Source organism: Pseudonaja textilis, chromosome 3, assembly GCF_049901715.1.
Source record: "Pseudonaja textilis isolate UNSWEBS1 chromosome 3, rPseTex1.2, whole genome shotgun sequence".
In the NCBI taxonomy this organism is placed as follows: Eukaryota; Metazoa; Chordata; class Lepidosauria; order Squamata; family Elapidae; genus Pseudonaja; species Pseudonaja textilis.
The window spans coordinates 57,980,205-58,002,886 of record NC_141992.1 but is presented as its reverse complement, the minus strand read 5'-3'; the positions used below and the strand labels follow the sequence as shown (position 1 = coordinate 58,002,886).

The following is a 22,682-nucleotide window of genomic DNA, read 5'->3' as shown; positions in this document are numbered from 1 at the left end:
AAGGGGAATTTTGGTTTATCTTGGAGAGTTTATTTTTAGCCTGATTCCCCTTATCTTAATGGCTCTATTTAAGTATTTCTGTGGTCAGCTTTTGTTACTTTTGTAACAGCCTGCTGCAGGCTGCTTTGAGTTTTTCTTTCAGCTGATGCTTCTTGGTTTTCTTAAAAGGGTTTTCTGAAGTTTCTAGTACTGACCTTTTGTAGTTCCCACAGCAACTACATTGTAAGCTCCTTTTTTTTTGCCCTTTTTCTCTATGATGTTTGACATTTTCCTCTCTAATCAGTATGTCTTTTTTTCGACCCTAAGTAATTAATGCCATTTGAAGCAGAGTCGTTGATCCAACGGCACTTCCTCAAGAAGATCTATTCCATCATCTTTGCAAGTGAAGCGTCATTCTAATTTATTCCATTCATCTCTCTATTAGTCTTGGCCCTTTAAATAGGTTGATTTAATTACACTCCCCGCTGTGGAGGAGTCTTAACCGGTTCCCCGGATGTAAATGTCACTAGCCAATGGAAAAAAAAAGGCTAACATAGCCCAATAGGGAAGAAGGCAGAGGGAAGAAAAACAATCCTTTTATCCAATAGGAGGAGGGGATACTGGTAGATTCTGGCGGACGAGCAAAACCTTCCAATCGGTGCCTCCGGTGCTAGCAACGAACGGCTCCAACCCTTTGGTCGGCGAGGAGCAAGAGGAAGCGATGTTCTTCCCACGGCTATGGCTGGGGCTTCTGCGGCGGCAGCTAAAGCCGGTGGGAAGAAGAACCGGCCCCAACGGCATCGGCGAAGCCTAAGAGATCCGTCCCGGCCTTCTTGAGACGCCCGCCTGGGCGGTGAACGTCGGAAACGCTGAAGCTGGCGAGCCGGGGCCCCGAGTTAGGAGCCCCTCCTCCGTTGTGGAGCTCGGCTCCCCAGGGCCTCGTCCCGGCTCAGCAGAAGAGGATGAAAAAGCGCAAGGAGCTGAACGCGCTCATAGGCCTCGCGAGCGGTGGAAACGGCGACCGGGGAAGCGGCAACGGCGGAGGCGGCCGGCTCAAAAAGAAGCATCCCAGGAAAGGCTCTGCCTCGGGTCATCGGTTGCTCCGCACCGAGTCTGCCGAGAGCGTCACCAGCAGCTCCTCTGATCCGGATTACGGGGACAGATTCGGGCTGCCGGGCTCCCGCGCCCGCTTTTCTAAGTGAGACCCGGATAATCCAGGGAGAAGGGGAGGAAGGTGGCTGGGAAAGCAAGGATGGGATAGGCAGGGATAGGGGAGCCGAGGATTGGCTGTGGGGGTCAGGAGGAGGTTTAGGATTGGAAAGGGATGTGGCGCTTTAGGGAGAGGAAGAGACGCTGAATGGGTTTCGGTTTATACAGGTAGTCCTCGACTTACAACAGGCCACTTAGTGACCATACAACAGCACGGAAAAAAGTGTGACTGATGATGGTCTTTCACCCTTATGACCTTTGCAGCATCCCCATGGTCACGTGCTTTACATTCAAAGGCTTGACAGCTGACTCACATTTATGACGATTGCAGTGTCCTGGGATCGTGTGATCAATTTTTGCAACCTTCTGAGAAGCAAAGTCGATGGGGGAAGCCAGTTTCATAACAAACGGGGCAAGAAAAGTCGTAAAATGAAGCAAAACTCACTTAACAAATTTTTCACTTAGCAGCATAAAGGGGTTGGGCTTAATTGTGGTCGTAGGTTGAGGACTACCTGTAATCAACTCGGAATTTTGAAGAAGCCGAGTTAACAGGCCTTGAGAAGTAAAGTTGGATTTGGGATGAGTGTAAGTCAGAAAATATGGTGGTTAGAATAGCAATATTATTAACGTAATCTTCAGTCTGTTGCTCTGAATTTGGGTTGGATTGTAATTTAATGTCTTCAGCTGCTAGATGTTTTGGATGGATAGTAGTTGTAATCATAATTCATTTGGAGAACATCAAATTGCTGAGCACAACTGGAACTGAAAACAATTGCTGGGTGTGACAGCAATACAGGTTGGAGAATTAGCCTTCCCTGACATAGTAACAGGTGTGTTACTTGTACAACTTGTCCTGGTGTTATTCTTGGGCTCTGCTTAATGATGCAGGTATGGGGAAGAATGATACTGTCATTCTTTCTGTTTGAATATTGTTAGCTTGCAGAGATTATACTGTTAGATTCCATAATATGATTTTGGTTACAGTAGTACATAAACATATATCAAAGCATAATTTGCTTTTATTAGCATTTGTTGTACATTTGTTTTTTCCTTTGTAATGTTTCTGCACATATTCCTGTGGGATAAGGTACTTTTTTGTTGTATTTTTTTTAACATGTTCAACTTCACAATTCTGTCTCAGGCTTTGTGTAGAACCGTGATGGCGAATTTATGGCACTTGGGCTACAGGTGGCATGCAGACCATTTGTGCCGGCATGCGAGCTGCAGGCAAACGTACCTCACTGCGCATGCATGCGCCTCACAGCTGATTTTTGACTGGTTTTAGGCCTTTTTGGCCTCCCACAGACTTGAGGAAGGCTTCTGCAGGCTTTGCAGGCCAAAAACTAGCCCCATTTCATCACTTCCTGTTTTTCCGAAAATACCAGAAGTGACTAAACGGGGCTAGTTTTCGGTCAGCAAAGCCTGCAGAAGACTTCTTCAATCCTCTGGGAGGCTGAAAAAGGCTTCAAACCGAAAATCAGCTATGAGGCGCAGTGCAGGTAAGGGGGTGGCGTGGGTGGGTGGGGATTGTGCATGCATGCATAGGGGCTGTGGGGGGCACGCATTGCCTTCTGGGTGCTGGCATGTGAGTGTGGAAGCGCACACACAATTTTTGGCACAGGAGCCCAAAAAGGTTAGCCACCACTGATGTAAAATAACACTATTTGTTCTTCTCTGAGATCTATGCACATTTAATATACGTTTATAGTCATAACTCATCACTCTTCTTTAAGCTAAACTATCCCAGATATTATAGCCTTTTCTTATATAGTTGTTTAATCTCCTTGATCATTTTGGTTGCCCTATTATGCTTTTTTTTTGCTGTGTTATATTTTTCAAGCACAGAACTAAACTTAATATTTCAGATACAGACATGCCATATATTTATACAAGGACAATACAATATTGGCAGTTTTGTTTTTATTCCTAATTTTGCATGGAATTTTATATTTGGTATAGTACAAGTATATAGAGTTTAAAAGCACGATTGTTCCTACATTGAATTTAGTAAGGTATCAGTTTAATGTAATATTTAGCTCTGTTAGCAAATACCAATTTAAAACATTTTTAATGTAGGGGGGACTATCTGCGATGCTGCAAACTCTGCTGCCTGTTATGTACCTTTATCATCCTGGCTGCTTGTGTGGTGGCCTGTGTTGGATTGGTATGGATGCAAGTTGCTCTCAAAGAAGATCTGGATGGATTAAAGGAAAGATTTAGAACCAGTAAGTTCAAATATTTGCCAACTCTATAATGTTTTCTGGGAAGAAATTTGCATATATCTTGCTTTTAGCTAGCATGCATTACGGGCAAAATTATATATTCTCATTTTCTTAAGAATATTTTACCAAAAGCAAAACAGTTTTGTTTTAATTTGATAGAAAGTAAGTATGTTTAGGCAAACTTTCTTTCTTTATCGTATAGAAAGTTGTATAAAGCAAGTAAAGAATGAATGGATGCTCATTTCAGAGAGCAGGGATATTTTATATTTTCAATATCTGGAACAGCTCTATTTCAAAAATAGCTGCATCTGTCTTGGTTATAACCTGAGACAATCTCTGCACCAGGGAGATCCTAATTGCTGTCCTCTCCTACATTCTAATTTTGATACGGACTGTGCAGATTTTATATTTCAGTACAGGTAGTCCTCGATATGCAACCACAATTAAGCCCCAAATTTCTGCTGTTAATTGAGACATTTGTTAAGTTAATTTAACCCTGTTTTATGATCTTTCTTGCCTCAATTATTAAGTGAATCGCTGCAGCTGATAAGTTGGTCACCTAAACCTGGCTTCTCCATTGACTTTGCTTGTCAGAAGGTTTGCAACATGACCTTGGAACACAGGAACAGTCATAAATATGAATCAGTTGCCAAGCATCTGAATTTTGATCATATGATGATGGGAATGCTGGAAAGGTTGTAACTGAAAAATGATCATAAGTCACTTTTTCAGGGCTCTTGTAACTTTGGACAGTCACTAAATGAACTGTTATAAGTCAAGGACTATATGTATTATCTTTTTTCCCCTTCATCCTCCACTTCTGTGTTTTAAAATATTCCCTGATGGAGATATTGAAAGCTTATGCTTTTTTTTAACCTTTGGATTGATGTAATTAACATCTTTTCTGAAGGGATTTTGAAATTAAACAAAGAATGAAAAGGACCTTGGAGATCAGTGGTCCACCTCCCTGCCCAGTAAAGGAATGTATTATTACAACATCTGTGATTGGTGGTCATCTGTTCTTTGTTTAAGCAGCTCCAGCCAATGAGAATCACCTAAAGCAGTTTATTCAATTGTTAAACTACTATTGGAGTCTTAGTACTGTCATTTATACTTAAGAAAACTATGTTCCTTCATGTAGGGAGTTGCTGGGTTATATCATACTTAATAAGAACTCAGTAGCATGAACATAATTTTTTTGTTTGCTAGTGCTAGTATTAGTGATTAATGGCATGCTTAACAGACCTTCCAATTGTGAGTTCCTTTACGTGTAAAAAATGTTTTTTGCAAAACTGCAGAAAATAGAGTCTTAGTCATATAGAAAAACAGCACATCTTACTAAATGTAATCAAATATTTTGTGATCAATTTTAAAGTGTGTTTACGACAATTTGATTGCATTCTGTAAATAAAAGTTAAAATGTTTTGATCCTAAAAGTTTATTGATTTGCTAGTTTACAACAGCTTGCTTCTATTATCAGTGTACTGGATTTCAGTTTCATTATTACTAGCAAACACTGAATTATATGTCATCAGTTATGGATTGGACAAGTATAAATATATTGACATAGATACTTACAGTATATACTACTGGAACTCTGATTGTCATGACCTTTAACTGAGCAAAAGGGTGCATCACACAGCAACAATTTTTGAACTAAAAGTGTACCTCAAATGGGCTAATTTATAAAACCCAGGACCTGTGACTCCCAAGGGAATGAAATTTGGGAAAGATGTGGCTGCTTCTGGTGATGCTGCACTCCTGCGGTGGTCACATGATCTTCCTTTTCAATGACCTGTGAGGGCTTCCCAACTAATCTCACAATTCCTCAGCCCCTCTCCCATCCAGCAGCTGGAAAGGAAGGGAGCAGAAATGGAGGAAGAAATCCCCCAGCCCATGCTCTGCGCCCCCCCGTCTTCCTTTGATCTGTGTCTTGCACATACACCCCCCCCTCCCGTTTCTTCTCTTGACTGGTGCTGCCAGCCCTGCATGCCTTCCCTGTCTCATGCAGCACCTCTTTTATGCACACCCCTGCACTACTGTCTGGTGAGGGGGGGGGGGAGAAAAACTTTCTGCTGGCTTCCCTGCTAACTTCTTCCTGCAAGTTTCCCACAAGCAAAATAAATGGACAAGCCGGGAGGGAGGGAGGGAGATTTTTCTGATGCTACCTACCAACTTCCCACATGAAAACTCAATGGGGAAGCAGGCGGAAAGTGTGAAGTGGCTCCCACTCCACAATTGTTTTGTCTTTGTTTCTTTGTTTAGGTAAGGAAATATCTTTGAGAGGATGACCCAATAGGGCACGGGGTGTCTTGTGTTTTAATGTTTTATGAAAAATGGGTCCAATAAATGCACTGGGAAGTGTACCTGAGACCTGAAAGAAAATGTTTGTTGTTTACTTGAATTATATTCTGTTTTTTCTACTCTAGCAAGTTTCTTAAGACAAAGCAGAATCCCTGCAGAATCTTAAATGTTAAGTATCAAATTAATATAAGGAACTAGAGATAATGTTTCTAAATACAAGACAGTGGAGACCAAATGCAATTCCCATAATTTGGGAACAGTGTAAGAGAACAGGTTCTTCTGCAATATTATGAAACGATAATGGGCTTCTAAAGCTCGGAATATCTCCCGAAGAACTTGTGCATGTTCATCATGAGAGTCATAGCCTCTTAGATATTCTGAATTAGAGCCTGAAAGAAATTATGTTCATGTTTTCAGATTCATTCATTAATCCACTCAGATTCATTTAATTTTCTATTTTAGTGGAATCTAATCAAAAAAACTCATTTCAAGAAATTCCCAGAATGACTGAAGACCTCCGTAATAAAGAAAAGGAATTGGAAAAAATTAAGAATGGAGATTTGGGGATAAACAAAATATGGATAAACATCACTGAAATAAGCAAACAGGTAAAATGAGCAAGCATTTGTTCAAGTAAAGTTGCATCAAAAATAGTGTTAAATAGCACTTTTAATCACTCAATTTAGTCAGTTCATATTACATTCTACTGAACATTTTCTATATTGGGCAATAGAATGTCCAACCATTCCTTTGTTTACCAATAGGGTTTAGAATTTAAAAATTTTTATTGGCCAAGTGTGATTAGACACAAGGAATTTGTCTCTGGTGCAACAATAATGATAGATCATTATCATAGTCATTTTAAAAATACATTCATCATAAAACATTAGATACAACACTTAGTCATAGTCATAGATACTAAATAAGCAATCAACATAAACCATGCTAGGATACTAAGTAAACAATATAAATCGTAAGATATAAACAAAGGTATAATAAGAACATAAGGAGAAAGGTAATAGGGAAGATGAGAATAATGATGGTAATACTGCCTTTCTAGATAATTTTACAGTGTTGTGGGAATTATTTAGCAGAGTGATGTCATGGGGGAAAAAAATCCTTAGCTCTAGTTGTTCTGATGTGCAGTATCCTATTGCTTCATTTTGAGGGTAGAAGTAGAAACAGTTTATGTCCAGGACGTGAGGGTGTGTGTGTCTGTAGATATTTTCACAACCCTCTTTCTGGCTCGTGCAGTATACACGCAGGTCTTCAACAGAAGGCAGATAAGTAGCAATTGTTTTTTCTGCAGTTCTAATTATCCGTTGAAGTCGGTGCTTGTCTTGATTGGACAGTTACAGAGGTGCAGATGATAGACTCAATAATTCCTCTGTAGAAGTGTATCAGCAGCACCTTGGGCAGCAATAAAGGGGAATATCTGTTGTTTAGGTTTGTTCCTTTGAGTCAGTCTTCAGTCCTGATAAGTCAACAGTAACACATTCATAACATGACCTTAGGATGAACCTTTACAACAGAAAAGATAAAAATCTGTCCTGTAAAGTCATTCTTTCATTTGTGATTACAGATATCTTTGCTGATGTTGGCAGTAAATCATCTCAAAGCAAATATTAAATCTGCTTCTGATTTAATTAATCTTCCTGTTACAGTGGAAGAGCTTCAGAAAGTATGTATTATATTCAGTACTAATCTATCTTTAGAATTTTTTGTGCTATAGATAAGTTGACAAGTACAGAGCTTTTCATTGTGTCTTTCCTTTCTAATAGGAACTATATTTTATTGCGTTTTTAATCCCTCTTTTTTTGAAAATGTATGAAGGAAACATAAAAATATATTTATAAAACTTTTGAAATCCTGCTTTCTAGTTCATGTGACTAGACCATGAAAAATGGTATATTTCACCAATGATACAAATGACTTGTATAAAGAATATAGGTGACAGTTAGTAGTGGTGATTTCAGTGTCTTTGCAGTAATAAGGCCCACTAGTAAAACTGGGCATAAGTAATATATTCAGAATTGTTTATATGCTTATAGGCAATATTATGTTGCTTGCCTGGAAGTGAGTTCCTTTTTCTATATGTAAGCTAAGTGCAATACTTTTGACGGATTGTATTTCCAGCATTTTATATATTTTTCCTATAATCCAGAAAGTAGTTTGCATCATACTTTGTGATCTGATAATAGAACTGATAATACTTGATGTTTGTGTTTCTAAACACTTTTACAAATATCTGTTTGCATGTTTTTCTCTAAATATGAAAACAGTTCATCATAGGATGTATCGTTTCTTGCATATCCAAGCACATAGAATGCCGATGCAATTAGAACCTTTGTGGGTATATGGCAATATAAATGATATTGTCTGGTTGTGTGTATACACTACAACGTATACTTTATATAAGCTTTGATGTGGAAGTGATTTCAATGGAGCAATACAAAGTGACTTATTTTATCCACAGACCTGATTCCATATTCTTCAAATGTGATATATGTTCCCAGTTAAATATATCCAAGAACATAAATTGTTATTCATATTGTTATAAATGGGATTTGTTAATGTACATTCTTTGTGTTTAATGTAACCAATTAAAATAATTCCTCATTGGAGTAAACACATTTGAATTTCAATTAGTTGATCAATGAATGTCCAATGCTAAAAGATTTGCTGTTATTTTTTCCCTAGACTGTTGCTACTATAGGTAGCACAGTAACTAGTGTTCATCATGATGTTGAGGCCATGCAAGCAGCAATTGAAGAGCAAAAGAAGACTCTAGAAACTCTCCAAAAAGAAATAGTAAGGATTTATAGACATTTCACAAAAGCACATTCTATAGCTCATCCTATAAGAACTTCAGATTTGGTATGCAATTTAAAAATAAAAGTGGCTGAAGTTGGTTTTTCCAGATTTTCTTGTTTCAAACCCCCCTATGGATTTATTAAGAAAAAATGATGTTTATAGTTTACCATTTTAAGTGGAATATATTTTATGTTCTTATAAATTCTTAAACTGGTCTTAAAACCAATTTAAATTTGTAAAATTTATATAATCAGATTTGTAGATATTGACTGTTTATGCAGATGGAAGCATTTTAACATTAACATCACATTTTAGGCGGTTAGTTATTCAGACACCTCACTTTTCTAGCTATAACTCTGCTTCATATTCTTCCTGCATAAAAACCTTAAATTTAAATTTAATGTCAAGTAAAGCAAATGCCAGTATTTTATGGCTGCTCACAAAAGGTTTACTGTCTTCTTTTTGCTTTCTTCTCTTTCAATTATTTGCAGAATGTAAATAAGTGTTATGCTTGATGGGTTATGAATATTCAAATAATAACTGGTTTGAACACATGTCTTAATATATTTCAGAATGAACACACAGAAGATGTTAGACAAAAGCATTTACTTTCCTTTTCCTCCTCTTCTGTCCCCCAGATAAATGAAAAGAATATGACGAACATTTGTAAACAGGTGCTGCTTTTTTGCTTTTAAAAGCTTTGGAAATCACGGTTTCAAAACTGTTATGTTAAAATGAAGCCAGGATAGCTTTGCATTGTTATACTACTCTTTAGTATTATTTTTGGAACACAAATGCTGATATTTATAGTGCCTCTGGAATGAAAAGAATAACTAGTCAAGAAGCCATTGCTGTTGCTTCAAATGCATCTATCATATAATTGTTGAGGGTAGTTGGAATATGATAAGGACTTAGGTATCGCATCCAAGATAGAAAAAAGATGCCCTTTCCGTAAAACAACTATTCAGTGTTTAAACACTCCCAAGTATCAAACAGTTACTGAATTGGTCCCCGTATCTTCCTATTAGTCATCTGACGTAGGTTGAGTAATTTAGAATTCTTTATTGGCCACATGTGATTAAATGTACAAGGAATTTGTCTCCAGTACATACACTGTCAGTGTACATACAACGATAGTGATGGATTATCATAGTCATGGTAATAGCGGTAATACATTCATCATAAAACATTAGATAACAACACTTAGTGATAGTTATGGATACTAAATAAGCAATCCACATAAATCATACTAGGATACTAAGTAAACAATATAAATTGTAAGATACAAGTAACAAAATTACAAGATGAGATAGGTAATAGGGAAGATGATAATAAAGATGGTAATACTGCCTTTCTAAATAGTTTTACAGTGTTGTAGAAATTAGTTATTTAGCAGAGTGATGGCATGGGGGGTGTGGGGGAACTCTCCTTATGTTTAGTTGTTCTGACCTGCAGTGCCCTATAGTGTCATTTTGAGGATAGACATTGAAGCGGTTGGATGTTGGGGGAGGGGAGGTGTCTGTAGATATTTTCACAACCCTCTTTCTGGCTTGTGCAGTATACAGATCCTCAGTGGAAGGCAGATTGGTAGCAGTTGTTTTTTTCTGAAGTTCTAATTTAAATTTAAATTTAATAATTTAAAAACCAAGAATAAATATGTTCACAATACTACAATGGCATTCTAATACTTTAATGGTTGTGCAGAATCCACGATAGCCACTGAAATTGGCCTGCATCAGAGAAGAGGTGCATGAGATAACATCTAATTCTGCTTCTGTCTTTGACTTGTGGTTGAGCACATTTCCATTTGCTAAGCTTGGCAGTTAAGTGAGTTTTGCCCCATTTTACGACTTTCTTGCCACAGTTGTTAAGTGAATCTCTGTGGTAAAGTTAGTATCATGATTGTTAAGTGAATCTGGCTTCCCCACTGACTTTGCTTCTCAGACGTTTGCAAAAGATGGTCACATGACCCTAGGACATTGCAACCATCATAAATATATGCTGGTTTCCAAGCGTCAGAATTTTGATCACGTGACCATAGGGATGCCGCAAGATTGTGTGAAGAACAGTCATAAGTCATATTTTTCCAGTACCATTGTAACTTTCAATAGTCACTAAATGAGTGGTTGTAACTCAAGAGGTGATTGTATATTCCTTTGATACACAATTTGTTCTGTTGAACTTGAAAAGGCTACAGAGAATAGTTTATAGTGTACTAGATTCATTAAGATTATGTTCTGCTTATTTTCAGTAACCTTGTTCCACTGGTTTTATAGCAAAGTAATCATTTTCTTTTGTTAAACAGGATAACCAATATCTACATATCTCTATAGAGGAGATGAACTCTACCGTAATGTTACATCAGAAATTGAATGATTTAAAATTTTTCAATCTGGATTCCACAGTCACCAATCTAAGCTGGAAAGTTACTTCCTTAGAAAATCATATATTCGTTGTGAATAAACCAGAAAACAGAAAGAACCTTACCTTTGGTATGGTAAGTGTCTAAATATTTTGGGAATGAAACACTTGCAACATGTTGCTTGTACAGGATAGTATGCCACAAGCAAACACATATATTATACTGTCCCTTGCAGGTGAGTAACCTAACTACCTCGGTAAATGTGAAAAAAGAATCAAGAAATGAAACAACTGCTGAAAAAGTAGAAAATATGGAGGTAAGTTTTGGAGAACCATAGCAAAAGAGATATTTTTTAGAACCCCCTTGAGTTGTCCTCCTGACTTTGAGGGTAAGAGGAGTAAGGTAACCAACTCAAGTGAAATGACAGAACAACTGAGGTTCATAGCCCATATATATTTTTCTCCATTCACATTTTGTAAAAACAAAAATTCCGTGTGAGCTGAAAAGTTGAAAAGAAGGTATTGGTTCAGCCTTGAAAAAATAATAAAAAATTTAAAAAATTAAGGATAAACTATATAGCAGTAAATTTACAGTTTCACATACACCTTTTGTTTCTATATAAATTTCAGTACTGCATTAAAAACAAAATGGAAGCAAGTAAAATGATATTTTAGCTTTTACAGTGGTTGATATTAAATCTGTAATTGCTCCAAAGCTGATGAAACACAATATGTAGCTTTGTTTATTTACCCATGTTGAGTTCTGTTTAACTAAAAAATGTACAAGACTCTTGAAAACATGTTCTTGTGTCTTTTGTATCTGGAGAACAAAGCATTTTTGTTTCAAACATTTCAGAACTTTAATTATATGGTCACCAATTGACTGAAGTGAGTTTGGCTGTTATTTAATGCTGAAAATCAATAAGTTATTCTTTTTAAAAATACTTTAAAATATAATAAAATATTGTTCCATGGGGCATTAGAACATCACTTCAACTTTCCTCTTCGTTCAAAACCTTAGATATAATATCTTGATGGAAAGAAAAACATGCTTTTAAAGGACATACATTCACAAGGCAAAATATATTCAAAAAAACTTTCTCAAAAAAATCAATTGTTCCTAAGGATAATTCTCATGCTGCAAAACTATTCAGGTTATTTTATGTTGTAGCTAATGACTAATTAAAGTCATTAATTCACCAGGGTTTAGTCACATTTCAAGAATATGAGGAATTATAGAGTACCATTACAGCAGAGATTTACACCAGAACTTTAGCTTTAAGATTTGAGGAGAGAATGCTAATTTTACCAATAAAACAGGCTTTACTGTGTATTTATGTCAATCATAAATTGATTAATTCAATATACAGTCATGTAAGAGAAGTACAGCAGAAAATCAATTTAGTTTATTCAACTTATCAATAGAACTATGACTTGGTATAACAATACCTGAAATTAGTTACTGTTGATAGGAATTAAAATAAAATTCCTGCTGGATTTTGACATTGCTAATTCCCTTTTCACGTTGATAGTTTTGAAACCATCAAAATTATAGTATGTGCAGTTACAATATTAGGAAAAAAGGTACATAAATATACTTGCTAGAAATATATAAATGATACAGTGGATTTTGTATTAAGTGCAATCAAAGTAGAACAAACAGGGCTACTTTAGAGTTTTTTTTTAATTGGTAATCTACAGAAAATAGAAAATGGAGAATCTCAGGTATCCAAACTAAGAGAAAAGCTGCAGTTGATTAATGCTCTGTCAAGCAAATCAGATAATGAACGATCTGAAGCACTTAAAGGTAAACATCTCATATACGTGTCATTTTGCATATTTTATTAGAATATCAAGCTAATTTTATTTTATCATGCTTTAATTACTAACTTACTTCAACAAATTGTTATCTGTTTCCAAATGCATACCTGAAGGTATAGAGATTTATTTACTGGCTAGCATTTGAATTCAAGCTTCTGAACTAAATATTTTAATTGTCATATTTCATAGAATTGAACATCATTTTCAGAATTTATATATTTGTCAGTTTCCACTTGGGGGGGCCACCCTTGGAGAACATTTGGAAACTAGTTGTAGTAGAATGCAACTAACTGGTGCTGCCTAGTATAATCATATTTCACATTTCCGCATGATCTGTATTGTTGGCCACTTGGTTTACAGGTGCTTATTACCACCTTTAACATCCTATATGGTTTGGAGTTGGATTTTTAAAAGAGTATCTACTGCAGATGTCAGTATCTAGGTCACCTAAGGTAGACCTGCTGAGAGTCCCCATTTATCATGAGCTACAATGGGATTTGCAGTGGATGTAGAAAATCTACACATCCCTGTTAAAATGCCAAGTTTTTTGAGATGTAAAAAAAAATCGGACCAAGATTAATCACTTCAGATTTTTTTTCCAGCTTTAATTTAACATATAAACTGAAAACAAACTGAAATTGATGATTTGATTAAAAAACAAGCAATAGTTCTTGTTTCTAAATCTCTAGAAGGCAGTCAGTTTATATGCTTATTATTTACTTTAGTATGAGTGAAACTAGAATACATTTGAAATCTGCTAATATTGCTTGTGACTGCTTTATACCATTTTAATGTCCCCTCCCTCCACCTTGATGCATGATATTTGCTGTTATCAAATAAGAAAAATAAATGACTACTGTAAAATTGCTTTGACAGTAGAAAATCCACAGAGCATGACATCAGAGCCTACAAAACTTCCAATAATTTCTTCAAGATCACTTGGCAATAATGTTGAGCAAAGTCGACACCCAAGAAGCTTGTCTTTACCTGGCATATCCAACATAGAAGGTAAAGTTGAAGTTTTTAGACATGGAACAAGAACCCATGTTTTGTGTGCCAAAGATTCTAGAAATTAATAAATTTGGATCTATAGATGTCAAAGAGTTGTCTTTACAAATTTAAATTGGGAGACTACATTTAGAAATGGCAAAATGAATGAATATATTAGGATTTATTTATGATGGTAAATGTTTGATTGTGTATACCTCTTTGAGATGGGATAAATAGCTGCTAGTTTCAGGTGGGATGATCAGAATTGGGATTACAGAGAGATACTTAATCCCCTCATCAGTTCATCTCTTTCTTTGTTAGCCATAATAGCTTTGAAAAATATTCATTTAGATCATGGGTGTCAAACTGAATGCCCACAGACTGGATCCGGCCCATGGCGTGCTTAGATCTGGCCTGCAGGGCTGTCCTGGAAACAGCAAAGAATTGGCCCGTGGTACCTCTGCGGACCTCCCCAGCTCCGTTTTCACTGGCGGAGCTCTTGAACCACCACAGGCACCCCCAACACAAGTGATGTTAAACTGGCTATGCCCACCCTGGTCATGTCCACCCCGGCCCCCTAAGGTCAAACATAACCCTGATGCGGCCCTCAATGAAATCGAGTTTGACACCCATGGTTTAGAATAGACCATGTTAGCAAAAAGGGTGACTCTCTGTTTTTGCAGGATCCCCATGTCCTAATTATCCCTTGATTTTCTTAAATATTTTGTATTGGGGTCTTGCCATAGGTTATCCAATTGAAAATATTAAAGTAACAAAAGAAATATACTGAATCTAGCTAAAATGTATAAAAACAATATAAAATGGGTTGTTATACTACAGTCTACTCTGAATACTTGAATCACATAATCAGCTATATTGAGACAGTTGACATACATTAATATTTAGCCATTATCTCTTTCCAAATGTTTAGTGTTGTTTCTGCTAGTTTAATGCATACGTATCATTATTGTTTTGGGATCAGCTCAGACATAATAATTTTCCGTAGTTTAGTAAATTGAAAACAAGGTTGCAATCTGGTTTCATACCATTTCTTTCTCCATTACAAAGCAATATTGAGTTTTTGTGGTTTTTAATCAACCATAATAGTAATTTTAGACATCCTAGACATAATGAAAATAGCCTTTGTTTAATAAATGTATACCAAATTGCATTTTCTGAATTGCAGATGAATGAACAACTCTAATTAAATAATCCATGATAGAAATATCAGTGCTGACAGTAAGGAGACTGAGTTTGAGGGACATGATGCTATTATTGGCACAATCAAGTTATTTCTTAAGCTAACACCATTGCAACTGACTTGTACATAGAAGTTTGGGGTGATTGAATTCAGGAGAGAGCAATGAATGGTTTTTTATAAACAAATTTTTCCCTTGCAGATCTTCAGAATTTATTCAGGACTTCTAGCCAAGGCATTAATGACAAGTTATCATATGAAGACCTGGAAAATCTGGTTGGATATATAGTGCATGATCCACAGAGTTTTCAGGAATTTGATGAAGATGGAGATGGAAGATATTCTATAACAGAACTGAAAGTAGCATTGGGTCTATAGTATCTTTTCTTATAAACACAGTATTGAAGGACTACAGTAGCTATTGTTTTGTTTTTGTTTTTAAAAAACCAACTGAATAAGTAAAAGCTACTTATAGCACTTTTCCCAGTGATCTACTAGTCTTTGAAGTTAATTTAGTCTATCAGTTGACACCTTTAAAATTTCTGTTATTTGGAAAACAGTGAAAAGCTTTTATATTTTTATCTGCTGTAACATTAGATATGTTGACCCCTGAAAGATTTTCCAACTTTTGAGGCCCTGATCCAGGGGTAAATAGCCATGCCTAAATTTGTTTATGCAAACAAGGCCTATTAATAGCAAATACATTATTGCATTGGTTTGGATTCCCACAGAACTAGGGACATTTTATTTGTCCTGGATCACAGCCCCAGGATTGCATTGCATTGCATTGAATAATTGTAATGAAAATGATAATTGCACCTTATGACTACACGAAGAATTTTATCTCAGAGTTCTTATTTCCCTTATAAGGGAAGCTCGTCTTCAAGTTAAAATATGTGTATATATTGACAAACTTGATTTTATATTTCAAATTTGCCTTAAATTAGCTGCACTTTAGAATAAAATATAAAAATCTGATTTGCAGGATGGGATTCTTCCATTTGTAAATATTTAAACTAGAATAACTTATACATATTTGGGTCTAATTTTCATCAAAAGTAATTAGTGTTCCAGTTTGTATTAAGTAAAAGTCGATAATAGAAAACATTGCTTCTTGCTAGGAATTACACTTGTATGACACTCCTTTCCTATATTGGTTTGTGAATCACTGGTAAGTTTTGTGCTATTCAAGTACTAACTTTTATGCCAGACTCTAAAGGAGACTTCAATTCTTGAAATTGAGATAAAAAGACATTCAGAGAAACAGGTTGTAAGAATAAAAATTTCTTCTGATTTTAACTAAATCACAGATTCATTGCTATTTTCAGTTATAATAATTTTATGAAGAAGGATTCCTGCTGGAAACACTGCAATATTTACTTCAGTTTTTCCCATTGTATTGGTGATACCTAATTCAGTTAACCTTTCCCAATTTAACAGAGGATTAAAAGTGGTGTTAATGGTTAGTAGTTAATATTAACAATAATTAGGATACTCTCAGAGAAAAGTAAGATGATAAGCACCAAATTATATTTTGTACTAAGTACAACTTTGCATTTTCACTCTGTGGTTTGCTGATTTATTTTAACATTAATTCCAATGTGAGGTTCAAATGGATTGAGATTGTGGCATGGACGTGCTACTTTTTTCCAGATAATTAAATCTCCTTTTTCTTAAATTGAAGTTTGAGAAAGATTTCCACTAGGAGTACAGCATCTTCGTATATACTATCAAGATTAGTAAGCTTTTGCCTTATTAAAAAAAAAACAGATGTGTTTGTGAATGTGAAGTCACTTTTGATGATGTAGTGTGAGCTATAAACTTGGAAATTCAAAACATTTTAAGCTGCTGTGTTTTGTTTTGGTTATTGAAAACATCAGGTGTTGTCAGGAAAACAAACAGTAGGATTTCGTTTAATAAATAACCTCAGATAAACATTATTCCCTGTACAAACCAAATGCAGCAAGATTTTCTAATGTGCCACTATTACTGTAAATCTATTTTTAAAGGATATGTTGAGTAGAATGCTGTCATAATTGTTGGCTTTCTTTACAGCTTTTAGTTTAGCAAATTTTAAGTTCTCAGGAATCTTCATTGCCCATAATGGCAGTGGTTTCTATCAAAGTACTGAGCACTGGTATACTAGAATATGATGTAAACAGATGCCTTCCAAAAATTTAATGAACAGGTTTTGGAAAACCAGATTCCCTTATCTAGACAATTATCCAGAATGCAAATTGTTTCCTTAAATTTATATGTTAGCTATACCCATTAAAGCTCAAAATTCATATTGTGTTCATAACTGAACACCAGTATTCTTTTGGATAAAATTAATTTTATATGCTTTGTGTATAAAAACGATTGACCAAATAAAGCAATAACAATTAAATATAACAGTATTTGTATGTGTGTATGTCATATGATTGTATTGCAAAATATTGAAGGTATTTTTTTAAAGGTGGCTTGTTATAATCCATATGCAAAGAATGACTTTTAATCTCAGTATTAAGTTGATTATCATGAGCACTTTTAGGGATTGCTTTCAGGAACATTTTTGTTGTAACAGAAATCTCACTCCAAAATTTCTGATCCAATTTAGAAGCTGAAGTCATAGTCTTCAATAACTCAATACTGTACCGTAAGAGAAATACGTATTTGAAAACTATCCTACATTAAAGGAATGTTTTCATTAGAAAAAAATACCTAAGGTTAATTCATACTTTATGTTATAGAGCAGGAAGGAAGGTAGTATCACTTGGAATGATTGCTGAGGGTCCTTAGCATACCAGCATTTCCCCATTCCTCGTGTGTATGTCATCACTGAGAAAGAAGGCATTCATACTGAGCAAATTTAAGTGATGAAATGTCTAAACTCTGAAGTGCAAAAGCTTATAAATTTTCCCTATTTGCAAGCTTTTCATAAAGCTAACTCTTCATGTAAAATCTTTAAGTAATTCTATCTTGCTGTTTTTGAATGTAATTAGAGCCTTCAATATACATCGTTTGTCTTATGTGTTTCTCCTAATTTGCAATATTTGTGCATTTGAAAGCAAAATAAATATGGCAATCTGAGTATTATAAGTTGGCTCAAATAGCTCACTCTTTGAAATTATTTTACAGTTAATTAACAATATGCAATAGCTGTTCAGCAGAATTGATTTGAAATTGAATATGCAGCATTCACAGAGCTGAGCCTGCCTGTTTAGGGAATGTTATGTAAGAAAGAGTAATGGGAATTAGCTAAACCACTGGTCAAAAACTTAATATTTTCCCCATTTTAGCTTTATCATCCTTAAGATATAATACTCTTCTGAATTGAACTGATGCCACAAGTCATATCATGTCTATCAGCCATGCTGAGCAGGATAGCTGGAAGCTGTAACATATTTTAAAAAAACACAAGATTTTGAAATGTTCGTATGGATATTAAGCTACATGTTTTTTTTCCAGTGTTCATGGGTGCCCATGAAATGGACTCATCTTTTTAGCATGGTAATAACAGAAGGCTTCAAATGAATGTTGAATTTATTGCAATGCTTCCAATGAATATATTATTTTTTAAAAAATTACTGTATTTTTTGGACTATAAGATGCACTCCCCCCCCCCTAAAAAAAAGTGGGTGGAAATGTCTGTACGCCTTTTAGAGCAAATACGGGCCTGTTTTTGGTCTCCCAAACCTTCCGCGCGTCCTATTTTTTGCCCTCCCTGGCATCCAGAAGCACTCTGCAGGCCAAAAAAAGAACCACTTTTGGACTATAAAGTGCTTCTGGTCTCTGGGGAGGGCAAAAACGGGACTCACAAAGGCAAAAAACTAATTTTTTTCTTGTCTTCCTCCTCTAAACCTAGGTGCGTCTTATGATCTGGTGCGTCTTATAGTCTGAAAAATACAGTAGGTTATTCAGGTATTTTACAATAATAGAATCCTCTGATAAAATTAGGGACATTCAGAATAGAAAGAATAGGGACAGGGTAAAGTAACAGTGGAATGTATTGTATCTTTTGTGATTGCACAAAAAATTCTAGTGGTATTTAAAAAGTAAAAATTACTTATCTTTTTGTTCAGATAATCATATGAAAAGAATGAATAAAATTAAGATTTATAGAAAAGGGTAGTTTATTTGTATGGAGAAGCATAACATTGCAAAGGAAATAATTCTTAAGGGTTTTGAAAGATTGAAACCTGTTTTCCTTGTATGGGAGTGTTGGGTATAGTTTAAAAGTGGTACTGCTTTTTATGCTATTAAAAAAAGAGTCTTGATTTTATATCTCCAGAATGAAAATTATGTCCTTTAGAATATGAATTAACTAATCTGATCTTTAAAATGTTAAAAACAATGCTCTGCTGTGAATCATAGTGTTTGTTCTTTAGGATTTGTATTGGAATCCACTGCACTGAAAGTACACTGGTTTTACATTGTATAAAGGTAATTGATTTGCATTGTCCTACTTAAACTAATTGAAATGGTTTATAAAATAGGACCTCAAAAATGTGTAAAAGCTCTAATGGAGTGAATGAAAGCTAGATTTAGCTGTTGCATTTTGCACCTATTATGCATTGTGAATGTCAAATCTAAATAAAATAGTTTGTTTTGGGTCTAATGGTTATTTTATTTCATCTAGAAAAATATGTTATAGAATAAACTGAAGCATTCAGCTTTCTTTTTGATCATGCGGTTCACTTGAAAAAATCCTATTTTGTCTATTAGAATTGTATAACATGATAAACTGATTTGTAAAAACAGTTGCTGTTCCCAGATTACCTCTCACACTGGAAAAAATAAGTTGCTCCAAAATATTCACTGAGTTGGACCATAATTTATACTATATTTTACTTTAAGTTTTAAAAGGCTGCATTATAAGCACCATTTGTTAGCCATAACTAACTTTGCTAACGAAATGTGAGACACTCAGGACTAAACAATGTTTGCTGGTTTTAATTATAAAGTCTTCCATACACTTTGCTTTTTGATATATCTGGATATTACTCATATATTTTAAAATGTAATTTGTTACTGAAGTTAAAATTGAAGTATGGCCATGTAATATTCAGCTCTTTGGACAATTGGGATGAAATGTAGATTTAGAAACCTTGGAAAGAACATATACTTCAGTTTCATGATATATGAACGGATTCTGAATACAATTTAATTTCTAAAGTGATTTCTTTCTACACTAGCTGTCGAAGGCAGATTGTCTTCCCAATATTAAAACAATGCTTGAATGAAAACGGAAATAGTTTGAAACTGATCTTTAATTGAGTTCTAACTGAAACCACTTAAGAATATTCCTATCCGTCACATTTGATCGCTAAGCAGAAATCCTTCTACCCATACTGTATGGATCATATTTCAAGATGGTTGGTTTTAGAGGTGAGCTGAATGGTGAACTTTCTGCTGGAATGGTAGAGCAAGGGTAAGAAGCTGAATGCGCAAGCAGTGGCGGCAAGTGAGAGAGTGCACAAGCACATGGAACTTCTTGAAATACTGGTTTGTATGGAGCCGAATCTAGAAGTGGAGGGGTAGAATTGATGTTGCTCTCCACAATATTCTCACTAGGTAAGACAGTGCTTTGTGGTTCTAGGTCTAGTATGTTATTGGGATTGCAGGTGGCTGTATTTGTTCTAGGCTGGGCTTCCTCATCAGCCCTGTGAGCCAATGCATGTTGAAAATAAGACTCCGCTTTCAACTGTTTCATCCAGACTTTTGCACGGCGCTTCTGAAGGATTTGTTTTCGCCATTGAAGGAGCAGCATACAGGTAAACACCAAGATGTAGCAAAAAGCTAGGCTTCCAAAATACACCGGCAGCAAACCTGTAATTAGGTCATAAAATAAACTTCAGAAGAGAATTTGGTTGTCATCTTGAGTGTTACTACTGTTTGCATGAGGAGGAAGTTGTGAAACTTTCAAACTGTCAAAAAAATCCCCAAAACATCAATAGAATACTGTTTGGGTTAAAGGATTCTCTCATGCTTTTAAGTTGGAAAGTATTAGCATGTTAAAACAATCAAGTTCCCTCTCTGTCTCTTCTATAAACATTTTCATCAAGGGACGAATTTGATGGTCTGGATTACTTGGATTTAAAGGAGTCAAGCTTTGTAATTTGGAAGAATAGCTTAAAGCTGTCTTATACAGTAGCTTTTAGATTTTTTTTAAAGCATGTAGTTGTATATCTCCAATCTTCCAGTTTAGATACAATGGTAAGAACTTTATAATATTTAATAAAAAGTTATCTTCTGATCTAAAGAATCAGAATTATTTTAAAATTAAATTATTTTAAAAATAAATATTCTACCAATTTGAGAAACTGAAGATTTAAAATAGCAGAGTTCTACCAAAATAATAGCCAGCAAAGGTTTAATAACCTAAGCAGAAAAAAAAAGGAAATTTGGATTAGTGCCATGGAAAAGGCCTTGTTCTACATTTCCTTTTCAAACTATCAGCAAGGCTATGCACAAAGATACATGTATAGATACACTGTCCCTTTAAGTGCTGAGGATTTTACGGGTACAAATTGCCTGAATGTCCCAGAAATAAACCAATGTTCCAGGAGTTGTACAAATGAATGCTCATTGGTGCATCCTTGAAAACAATCTGGTTGCCCTGTTTTATATTAACTATGTCCAAACACACATCAAGGCAGCTTCCTGAGATGTTATCTGAGCAAAAGGTAACCAAAAGGAAAAGGGTTATTGGCCGAGCTGCCTTTACATCAGGAAGTGATAGGTTCTTGCACCAGTCAAAGCTGTGAATCAGATCTAAGCCAAAATAGTCACCTCCAAAGGGAGCCATTCCTAAGAAAAATGTCCTTTCCCCACAGCCAGTCCAAAATCAACTTATCTTTTGACCAATGAATCTTGAGTTCATGTATTTTAGTAAAAAATATACCGTATATGTTTTATTTGATTTTGGTGAAGTATGTTCTGCAGACCCAATCGTAATTATAGTTGCAATTTGTAAACTCTGTTTCAAACTCTGTTTGAACCACTGAGCTTTAGTTAAGAGACCAGAATTAAAACAGATCAGGCACAGCACTATATGTATACTGTTTCAATTGCTTGCTGCTGGGTGACTCACCTAGCTTTCCAGTAATAAAAAGGCAAACTTGCTAATGTTTAGTTCAGAAAAGACAATGGGCTACTCACCACTAGGGATAATCATCATTTACTGTAAGTTTGGATTTTACCATGCCTTTATTTGAAGAAGATGAAGCTACTCTCTTTTCAGAAGGAGAAAACCAAATGAGTAGTTGACATTAATTCTAATGGAAAGGAATAGAAGAGAAAGTCACATTCCAAAGCTTATGATGAAACAATGGTCACCAGGAGACCATACTGAGGGCCAAGAATATACATTCTACTCTCACACCCAGTTGAAATCTCTACTTTCCTGGAACATAGGTGAAAGGACTTTTAAGTCAACAAAGCAATACTATGCAGGATAGACTTTCTAGAAACCTTTGCCTTCCTTTTCAAGATAAGGAAAAGCTTGATTGCCCATTCTTTTATGCAATCCAAAAGCTACAGGCTGACTTTTCTCTGTATGTGTTTTATTTTTTCTTTGAGAAAAAGCTGTTTGTGATCTGCCTTTCTCCAGGTCTATAGAAATATTAACTCCTTTAACTGGAAATTCTGGTAGTTGACTATAAGACCTCCCAAACAGGCCAGATGGTTATTTTAGGTCAGGGATCCATAACCTCTTGGTGCTTAGGGCATATCTGGAATTTAGAGAACTGGTTTGAATAGAATAGAATTCTTTATTGGCCAAGTGTAGTTGGACACACAAG

At 35.5% G+C, this 22,682-nt stretch overlaps 2 protein-coding genes across 8 annotated transcripts; one reads left to right on the top strand and one right to left on the bottom strand.

Moving 5' to 3' along the window:
* The first annotated feature begins 675 nt into the window (after positions 1 to 675).
* EFCAB14 (EF-hand calcium binding domain 14) lies at positions 676 to 17,292 on the top strand. Of its 7 annotated transcripts, none has more exons than XM_087929865.1 (11): positions 676 to 1,177; positions 3,265 to 3,413; positions 6,177 to 6,322; positions 7,297 to 7,395; positions 8,415 to 8,525; positions 9,167 to 9,202; positions 10,834 to 11,025; positions 11,126 to 11,206; positions 12,591 to 12,696; positions 13,590 to 13,718; positions 15,101 to 17,292. In XM_087929865.1, the coding sequence occupies exons 1-11, from the start codon at positions 942 to 944 to the stop codon at positions 15,274 to 15,276; spliced, it is 1,461 nt and encodes a 486-aa protein (XP_087785991.1). In that variant the 5' UTR covers positions 676 to 941; the 3' UTR covers positions 15,277 to 17,292. The 7 variants fall into 7 exon arrangements, with proteins under 7 accessions (XP_087785991.1, XP_026562818.2, XP_026562817.2 ...); XM_026707033.2 differs by having other exon boundaries at positions 13,587 to 13,718; XM_026707032.2 differs by having other exon boundaries at positions 9,101 to 9,202.
* A 2,841-nt stretch (positions 17,293 to 20,133) lies between these two features.
* On the bottom strand, positions 20,134 to 22,179 carry TEX38 (testis expressed 38). The gene is made up of 2 exons (XM_087929872.1): positions 22,042 to 22,179; positions 20,134 to 20,709 (listed from the first exon to the last, which is right to left on the bottom strand). Exons 1-2 carry the CDS (start codon positions 22,058 to 22,060, stop codon positions 20,207 to 20,209), a joined length of 522 nt encoding a protein of 173 aa, XP_087785998.1. The 5' UTR covers positions 22,061 to 22,179; the 3' UTR covers positions 20,134 to 20,206.
* Positions 22,180 to 22,682: the final 503 nt, after the last annotated feature.